At 50.2% G+C, this 9560-nt stretch overlaps 1 protein-coding gene across 3 annotated transcripts; it reads right to left on the bottom strand.

The window, feature by feature from the left end:
- Nucleotides 1-229: 229 nt before the first annotated feature.
- Mlf2 (myeloid leukemia factor 2) lies at nt 230-4945 on the bottom strand. 3 transcript variants are annotated; one of them, XM_034512357.2, is made up of 9 exons: nt 4755-4945; nt 4171-4248; nt 3825-3951; nt 3547-3582; nt 2312-2365; nt 1897-2025; nt 1567-1726; nt 920-1130; nt 230-752 (listed from the first exon to the last, which is right to left on the bottom strand). In XM_034512357.2, exons 2-8 carry the CDS (start codon nt 4218-4220, stop codon nt 943-945), a joined length of 744 nt encoding a protein of 247 aa, XP_034368248.1. In that variant the 5' UTR covers nt 4221-4248; nt 4755-4945; the 3' UTR covers nt 230-752; nt 920-942. The 3 variants fall into 3 exon arrangements, with proteins under 3 accessions (XP_034368248.1, XP_076796675.1, XP_076796674.1); XM_076940560.1 differs by having other exon boundaries at nt 4640-4940; XM_076940559.1 differs by lacking the exon at nt 4755-4945 and adding an exon at nt 4671-4722.
- Between the last annotated feature and the right edge of the window lie 4615 nt (nt 4946-9560).

Raw genomic sequence — 9560 nt, 5'->3', positions numbered from 1 at the left:
CTGCCTGCCTGCTGCTCTGTTCCCACCATGATGGCCATGGATCTCCCCTCTGCAACCATCAATCCCCCAACTAAACGCTTTCTTTTATATGCTGCCTTGGTTATGGTGTTTCATCACAGCAAAACAAGCCCTAAGAAAGACAGCTGGGTCACACATGGAGTCAAGAGGGAAGGTAAGTAGGACGTGGCAGGGTTGACCTGAGGCAAAGATGAAAACTTCAGCCAGAATCTTCCTTTTTTTCCATTCTCCTTTATTCCATAAACACCTAGTTACAAGTTGCACAAATCGTTTATTTTTATAAAGGCAGAGAAGGGTATAGGAAAGTGTTTTTGTGATGGGTGGGGGAAGGGACAAAGAATTGGGAACTAGTCCACTCTCTCCACAGCCCTTATAGGACCATGGCATCTGCAGTGGTGCTCTGAGGAAGAGGTGGGCAAGGGTCCAGGGGAGCTGAGGGATGGAGGTCCCTAAACCCAGAGCTTGCCCCAAACCCTTCAATGCGTGTCAGGGGCTCGGGAAGATGAGGCGGCTTGGAGACGGAGCAGCAACATGAACTCAAGTTAGTGGATACGGGATGGGCGGGGACACATGGTGAGGGTAAAGATGGAAATGTAGGTGAGGGGGCAGTAGAAGGCTCTCCCTGAGGCCCCAGGGAGAGGCGGGGCCAGCTTGCCTGTTAATTTAATATTAAATTGGGATGGAGGTTGAAGACAGTCATCTCAAGGATGATCTCTCAGCCTCTCAGCCTGCACCTGGAAGAAGGAAAGATGAGCCTGTCAGAGAAAGGACACAGAAGCCTGGAGTCTAGGGGCATCTTCCAGCCACTCAGAGGGAGCAAGTCTCTCTTCCCATGACACCGGTCTGCTGCCCAACCTCCTCTGATCTGCCATATTCCCATTCCTCCCTCTCAGGCACTTACATGAGAGGGCGAGCCTGGGGCCTTCACCAGTCATAGCGACGGGACTGTCGGGAGGGGGAGTCCTCAGGTCCTTGGATAGCCAGGCGGGGAGGCCCCTCAGCCCTTCGCCCCCCACCCACAGACGCCTCATGTCGTCGAAATTCCAGAGGACGTTGCTGTCTGTACCGGGATGTTTCTCTTCTCCATTCATCATCGAACGCTGCTGCCTCACCTAAGGAAGACAGAGAGCAAACATGGAAGGCCATGAGCCACAGCCTTCTGAGATCAGAAAGAAACCAGGGGCAAAGGTTGAGATCCTGCATGGGAGAATGGGGGTTGGGAGCCATTTTGGCTTCAACACAGTTCCTGGATGTCACTGGCAAGCCTGAGGCACAGCTATTGGAGAAGGATGCCCAGAGTTACACACCGTGGGAAGTTAATGAAGCACTCAGCACTCTTTGAGAAAGACAAAGTAAAGGGTAGAAAAGAAAACCCAATACAGGAGGGTACAACTGTCAGCACCTGCTGTCAGTCAAGGTCCGTCCCCTCCCTGGCAGCACCTGACTACTCAGCCCTGAAGCTGGCAACAGAGCCTAAAGCACAGGACTCACCCACAAGGCCACAGGAAGGAGATTAGGGGCGGCTGCTTGGAAAGAAGGCTCACTCACTTTCATCTAGGTTGATGTAGTCCTGCCGCTCCTCCTGGTCCCCTGTGCGGTGGTTCCGGGAGCGCTGGAGGATGTGAGCCCTGTCGCGAATGTGATGCCCAATGGACATCTGCTCTAGACCACTGTCTGAGTCCCGGACAGTCCTCCGTGTCTCCCGGATCTGGGGCAAGGTGGACAGGAACATTCAATTCTCCCTACAAAGCAAGCCCTGGCTACATCGCCCCAGGATGATTACACCACCCGCGACCCAGTCCTGAAAAAAGATGTCTCTAGTTCCTGTGGGTGCCAATCAATCGGATCTCCTTGGAGATAGGGGAGTTCCCTACTCACCCCGCCTGGGGCTGAGCGCATCTCAGATGTCTCCTGGTAAACCTTAGGGGCACCATCCCCAGTGTTGGAGTAGGAGATGACGGTGGAGGAAGAGAAGGTCTGGCAGTTGCCTCCGGCGGCCATGTGCTCCTGAGGAGGGACTGAATGAGGAGGGCCTACTTTGCAGAAGGGAGCTCCCTTCAGCTGCTTGCTCTTACCACATCTTTCTTAAATATGTGGGAAACACATCACAACCACCCGGTTCCTCACGCCCAACACTAACACACATAACCACTCACGGGTATAAGAACAAACACAGAACACTATGCTCTGGCTCAACGTAGTCTCCCCAGCCTCTTTACCAGCACACCTCTCCCCCCACCGCGCTGGCTGCCACCGAGATCAAGGCTGGGGAAGAAGATGGAGCAAGTCATACCATGTTCCCAATCATGTCGTTCATCATCCCAAACATGTCCATGAAGCCGCCGGACTGAGGAGAGACGACAGTCAGGAAGACCCATCATCGGTTTGGGGCCTGCCACTCACCTGAGGACAGACCCCTTTTCCTTCTTGCATTCAGCCAGAACACTCAAGCTCCTCCCCATACACTGCTGGCCACCTCCTGGGGCTCTGTGGCTGCCCTAATGCTTCCTCCTGCCTGCCCGGCTTGCCTATCTTTTTTTTTTTAAAAGAATTATTTATTTTATGTCTATGAATAGAATACATTTGTTGCTCTCTTCAGACACACCAGAAGAGGGCATCAGATCCTATACAGATGGTTGTGAGCCACCATGTGGTTGATGGGAACTGAACTCAGGACCTCTGGAAGAGCAGTCAATGCTCTTAACTGCTGAGCCATCTCTCCAGCCCCCAACTTGCCTATCTTTAAGGAAGTGGCACAAAGGCAATAAATGAAAACCTCTGAACATGCTAAATGTTGATGGTGCACGCCTTTAATCCAGCAAGGGAGGCAGAGGCAAGCAGAGCTGATTTTGAAGCCAGCCTGGTCTACAGAGTGAGTTCCAGGATAGCCAGGGCTGTTATAGAGAAACCCTGTCCAAAAAAAAAAAAAAAAAAAAAACCCAAAACAAAACAACAAAAAAAATCCCCCTGAATACTTAGAGTTGTAAAAGTGTCCCAAACTCCCCATCTTCATCTTTAAAGAACTGCTATACATTCTACTTTCTCCAGTGGTTAAGAACTTCCAGGTGTCAGCAGTATTTGAGCATTATATTATTATTTTTCTATGTATGAGTGTGTTGTCTGCCTGTATGTCTGTTCACTTCGTTCACGTAATGCATGGCAGAGAACAGAAGAGGGAATCAGATGCCCTGAGACTAGAGATACAGACAGTTGTGAGCTGCCATGTGGGTACTGGGAATCGAACCCTGGCTGTCTGGAAGACTGGTCAGGTGCTTCTAACTCTAGAGCCATCTCTCCAGCCATAGCCCCATGATTTATATTCAATGGGCTCTGAACTATGTCAGCTATCCAAAGAGAAGGATATAGGACCACCCCTGACCTAACGCTGCCACCAAAGCAAAGTAGCACATTTCGAAATAACATCTAAGAGGTGTGTGTGTGTGTGTGTGTGTGTGTGTGTGTGAGAGAGAGAGAGAGAGAGAGAGAGAGAGAGAGAGAGAGAGAGAGAAACAGAGGACAAGGACTCACCATTCCCAACATCCCGAAGGGAGAAACAGCCCCAGCCTACAGGACAAGGAACAGAAGTTAGAACTATATCCAACTACCTTCCGATACCAAACGAGGCCAGTGCCTCCATGTTCTCCCATCCTTCTTCTCTCCACAGAAGTCACAAAGCCCCTTTCCCAGACTCCCGACCCGTTCCTCTATGTCCCACACAGATCATGTCCCTTTAAAGCCAGTTGTAGGGCGAGATCTGCAGCATACTTAACTAATCGCCCTGGGTCTCAGTATGTTCCAACTGTTACCTGCATCCTGCGGCTGGCAGGCCTGGTTGCTGGCATGTTACCATCTGTGACGCTCAGGAAGGGGCTATACCCAAAGCCACCTGACAACATTCGGCTCATATGCTGGCGGTGAATAGCGAAGGGGTCCCTGTGGAGTGAGCATCCAATATAGACGGCAGATCAAACCCCAGCCTTCTTCACCCCCAACCCAAATAAGTCAGGGTACACAGTGGCACAGACGCCAACTTCCCTGAGAGCTGCAGCTGAGTATCCAGCCAATTCTAACCAATTCCAGACACGGGAACCCAGAGGTCTGTCTGAACTGAATCACAATGGGATGAGTGCACGAGGGGGAGGGAATTCTCACATCAGGAACATGGGATCCTCGGGCTCCACGTCCCTCATGAAGCGGAACATCCTGATCTCAGCTCCAGGGGGCTCCACACTGTGAAGATACGGAGGCTGAGTTTCATGCAGGCGGCAGGGTATGCACACCAGCTCAGTGTAGCTACTCTTAAAGCTGTCTCTTGCACACACCATCACTGACCCCTCCAAACTCCAGGGAGACCCTTCTGCAGGTGGGCCACATAACCTTTTAGTCCTGAGAGCGAGTAGCTCTCCAAGCCGGTCACGGAATTTTTCCCAAGCCTCTTAGTGTTGCCCCTCCACCCCCGCCCGCCATCCTCTTCCCCGAGCCACGGTCAGCTCCTCCTCCGACGCCAGCCTCGATGAGGATCTCCAACGGCGGCCCGCCACCCCATTAATGACCCCAACTACTCCGCCTTCTGCTGGCACTGGCCACTACCAGGCCTCCCCGCACAGGCCTCACTGCCCACCGAGCCCGTCCGCCGCTGCCCCAGCCCGTGCCTCCCGCCGGGCGAGCCGGAGAGGGAGGTCCACTCCCGGGCTCGCATCCCTGCAACCGTGCGGGCCGCGCCGCCCTGGCCTCACCGGTCCCCGACTCTGGCTCAGCGGCCCATCCGGCCGGCCTCTCCTCTGGGCGCTGCAGGAGCAGGATCGCGGCTCGAGACGCAGGGATTGGTCCGCGCCGGACCTTCTCGCCTCCCGCACCGCCTCCTGCCTTCAGCTGCCACCTCCGTACCCCCGCCCTCGGCCCGAGGAGCCGAATCTCGGGCAGGCCCGAACGGAAGTGACGTCACGGCGGACAGCCCTGGGGGCGGGCCACGGGAGCTCCACCTACCTGTATGGGAGGGGGCGGCGCGCGCGCGGCGGAGCCCCCGGAGGGCGGGTCTCTGGGGCCAGTGGGAGGTCTCATTAAGCTGGCTTGGGGATCTGGGGACAGGAAGAGGCTCCTGCAAAGGTGGGGGAGGGCGGAGCGGAATCGGGAGGGACCCGCCGAGCGCAGCTTGGGGGCTGGGTGTGCCGCACCTTCTTTGCCGGGGTAGGCAGGCTGTCTGGGGGCGACCGGTAGGGCGGATCCCTGCGGGGACCTTTAAACTCGCTGCAGGAGGGGCGCTTAACCAGGGGAGCTCGGGGGCCTGTCCCTCTGGAGAGACGCTCCGGCGGGCGGGGTCCTCCGAGTGACGCAGAGGAGGAGGTGACAATTTAGCTCAGGTCTAGTTCAGCCTTGGAAAAGGCCAACCCGGGAAGGGAATCCAGGTTGGGCGCTTGGCCACCAGAGGGCGCTCCCGGGCCAGGCTGGCTCTTTAGCGCTTTAGGACTCGTTGGCTTGAGCTTCTGGACCACTCGGAGACCTGTCTGTGAAGGGTTGGCCTGGGCAAAGGCGTTAGTTCTGAAGTCTGTTTGCTTTTTGTTGTCGGGTTTTTTTTGTTTGTTTGTTTTGGTTTTAGTGCTTAGGATCCAACTCAGGGCCTCGGGCATACCAAGCACATGCCCTACCACTAAGCTAAAGTCCAGTTCCTTTTCTCTATGTCTTACGTCTTTAAAACTTTCTTTGCTCTAAGCAGGTAGATAGGTCAACGGACTAAAGTTTAGAAGAATAAAGGGTGGAGAGTTAAATTAAGCAGAATCACCCAGGGGCGGAGCTAAAAAGTAAGCCCAAGAGGCCTGACTCCAAAGCCAGTGACTGGGATTTTGACATACTAATTGTCTTGCACAAAATCTGGCTGAGCTGGAGAGAAGAGCCCTCCCCTTTGGGTCAGAGGATTTGAACTGTATTGGATAGACTTTGACCCACAGAGATCCAAACTCAAAACTGTCCCAAGTTCTTTACTCTGGCCATCAGCCACATTGGGACCGTGTGGAACCTGATCTAAAGAGAAAGGTTTATTCTTCACAACTCCCTGAGGGAAAAGAGTCAGTGGTTACTCAGGAAAAGATTAGGAGCAGAGATTCTCAGTTTCTTTCGATTTGATCATTGCTAGAAGGGAAAGATAGTGCTAACAGAAGAAACAACAATATAGCTAAGGTAACCGGACAGATTGGCAAAGTGAAACCAAAAAATATAAGAAAATGTGTTTTTCATTGATATTCGATATATAAGACCTTCTTTAAATTTCTCTTGATATCCCACTGGACAATTGTCCTTTCTTCTTGCTCTAAAGAAAAGCAATTTGAGATTCCATCAAGACACCTCAGGGCTTCAGAGCCTGTTCAGTGGCTAAACATTCCTGCTGGTTGGTGGGGCCGGCCTTTAATCCCGGCACTGGGAAGCAGAGACAGGAGGATCTCTGTGAATTAGAAGCTGAACTGGGCTACATAGCTTGTCTAAAAGAAAAACAAAAGCATAAAATTAAAAACAAAACAAACAAACAAACCGCTTGCTGCTATTCCAGAGAAACCCAGTGTGGTTATGGAATTCCAGCTCCAGGGGATCTAACACCCTCTGTAGGCATCCAAGGATATGCACACACCTGGCATACTGACACACACGTATACACATAAAATAAATCTGAAAAAGGAACTTGCTCTCTTGCAGAGGACCTGATTCTAGGACCCACTTCATGACTTATAACCATAAATAAAACCTCAGTTCCAGGATATCCAATGCCTTCTTTTGGCCTCTGTAGGGATTGTATACACATAGTACTTATACACACATATAGGCAAAATTCATAGAAAATAAAAATAAATCTGTTTTTTTTGTTTTGTTTTTTGTTTTTTGTTTTTTTGTTTTTTTGTTTTTTTTTTTTTTTTTCGAGACAGGGTTTCTCTGTGTATCTCTGGGTGTCCTGGAACTCACTCTGTAGACCAGGCTGGCCTCGAACTCAGAAATCTGCCTGCCTCTGCCTCCCAAATACTGGGATTAAAGGCGTGTGCCACCACCACCCGGCATAAAAATAAATCTGATTATTTAAAAGGATTACTTTGGCCAGTGGTGGCCTTTAATCCCAGCACTCAGGAGGCAGAGGCAGGTAGATCTCTGTGAATTTGAGGCCAGTCTGCTCTTCAGAGAGACAGAGGGAGGGGGGAGGGGAGGGGGAAAGGGAGGGGGAGGGGGAGAGGGAGAAACAGAAACACCAGGATAGCCAAGGCTACATAGAAAAATTTTGTCTTGAAAAAAACAAACAAGCCGGGCAGTGGTGACACACACCTTTAATTCCAGCACTTGAGGCAGAGGCAGGTGGATTTCTGAGTTCAAGGCCAGCCTGGTCTACAGAGTGAGTTCCAGGACACCCAGAGATACACAGAGAAATCCTGTCTCTAAAAACAAAAAGCAAACAAACAAAAACAAAAAATATTACTTCAGTGAGTATTCTGCCACCTACACGTAAAGATATCCTACACAAATGTTCTTTTTTCTTTCTTTTCTTTTTCTTTTTTTTTTTTTTTTTGGTTTTTCGAGACAGGGTTTCTCTGTGTATCCCTGGCTGTCCTGGAACTCACTCTGTAGACCAGGCTGGCCTCGAACTCAGAAATCTGCCTGCCTCTGCCTCCCAAGTGCTGGGATTAAAGGCGTGTGCCACCACCGCCCGGCATGTTCTTTTTTCTTGTCTCTTTTGAAAGCAAGTCTCCCACCCCACCCCACCCTCTCTGTGACAGAGTCTCTTTAATCCCAGATGTAGCTCTGGGATTAAAGGTATATGTTACCTATGTGGCCATGAAAGCCAGTTCTACATTGCTTGGCCAATCAACAGCTATTTAGTGAGCACGTGCCCTGTGCTGGGTCTAGTGTATTAAACAGACAGACAAGGCTAAGGCAGGCCCTGCCACCTTGGGGTGTACAGTCTTAGCCTCCTTGCCTGTGAGTTGTGTTTGTTTTGACATGGGTTTTTGCTACATAGCCCAGGCTGGGACCACTTGAACTAATGGTAACTCTGTCTTAGCTTCCTGGCTACAAAGATTCCATTTGTGTGTCAACATATCTCCATGGTTCTCTTTCTATTGTTTGCTGTCCTGTCTCCTATCTTTTAGTGTCTGGAGTCCTTTCTCTTCTTTCTCTCTGTAAGAATGTCACCATGTTGTTGGATATACATCTGTAATCCCAGAGATACAGAGCAAGTCTCTATGAGAGATGCTGTCAAAAAAGGTAGCAAACAGAAAACCTTAAGGATTTTATACCATCTCATTTGATTGTTGCGTGTGTGTGTGTGTGTGTGTGTGTGTGTATGTGTGTGTGTGTGTGTGTGTACATATACCCAGGCCCTTATATGTGGTGTATATGGTAGACAATCAGTTAAGTCCACAGCCCTATTTTTTTATTTGGGACAGTCTATTGTGTAACCCAGATTGACCTGAAACTTCCTCTATTGAAGTAAATCCTGGTTGTCCTGTCTTCACTGTCCAAGTGGTGGGATTCTGGACATGTGGTGCTATATACTATCTTTTCCTAATTTTATGTCTAGTATATTCATCTGTGTACGGAGTGCTTATCTCATGAGATGCATGTGGAGGTCAGAAGACAACGTGGAGGAGTTTCTTCTCCTACCACGTGGGTTCTGGAACTCAATCTCAGGTTATCAGGCTTGGGGGCAACTGCTATTACCTGCTGAGCGTAAACTCTACATGGTTTTATCTTAAGATTTATTTATGGTGACACACATCTTTAATCTCAGCACTTGGGAGGTAGAGGCAGGAGGATCTCTCTGACTTTGAGGCCAGCCTGGTCTATGTAGTGAGTTCCAGGACAGGTGGAACAAGTGGGGCCTTGTCTAAACAAACAAACAAATCAATAATAAAAAGAAAAAAGGAATGTTTTGCTAGCATGTATGTCTGTGCCTGCCTGATGCATGCAGAAGCTGGAAGAGGGTACCACCGAGAAGGTATGGATAGTTGTAAGCCACTATCTGGAAATGAACCTGGGTCTTCTGCAAGAACAGCAAGTGGTCTCAGCCACTATGCCATCTCTCCAGAGTCTCCTTGTGATTTTAAATAAGTATATTTCCTCTCCTAGGAACGTTTACAATTTATAACTAAACTTCTTCTACTAGACATAGTTTGAAATCTAGGATGCTTGTTTATTTCTTGTAGCTCAAAAGTTCTTGAGCTGGGCTTGGGGTGTAGCCCAGCATAAGAGGTTGCCTTGGACACAGAAAACTATCTGTTGGATCCTCAACAACATAGACACACACACACGCACGGGTGGACACTGAGGGAGGTATACAAGCTCGTGTTAGTATGCCTAGTGGCATACCTGGGTAGCTCTCTAGGAAATGGAGGGGTATAATTTTACAGGCAACTAGCGGTTATGTCTGCCTGCCTTCTTTCCTCACCTCCTGCTCTTGTTCTTTTCCCTCTCCCTCTCCTCTCCCTCCCTCTCTGTCTGCCTTTGTCTCTCTCTCCTCTGTCCGATCAATGAAGGGCAGGAGTTTGTCAGTCACTGGCATTTCCCGTAGA

This window comes from Arvicanthis niloticus, chromosome 9 (assembly GCF_011762505.2).
Source record: "Arvicanthis niloticus isolate mArvNil1 chromosome 9, mArvNil1.pat.X, whole genome shotgun sequence".
NCBI lineage: Eukaryota > Metazoa > Chordata > Mammalia > Rodentia > Muridae > Arvicanthis > Arvicanthis niloticus.
The sequence above is the reverse complement of the archived record's forward strand: the minus strand, read 5'-3'. Positions and strand labels throughout refer to the sequence as shown.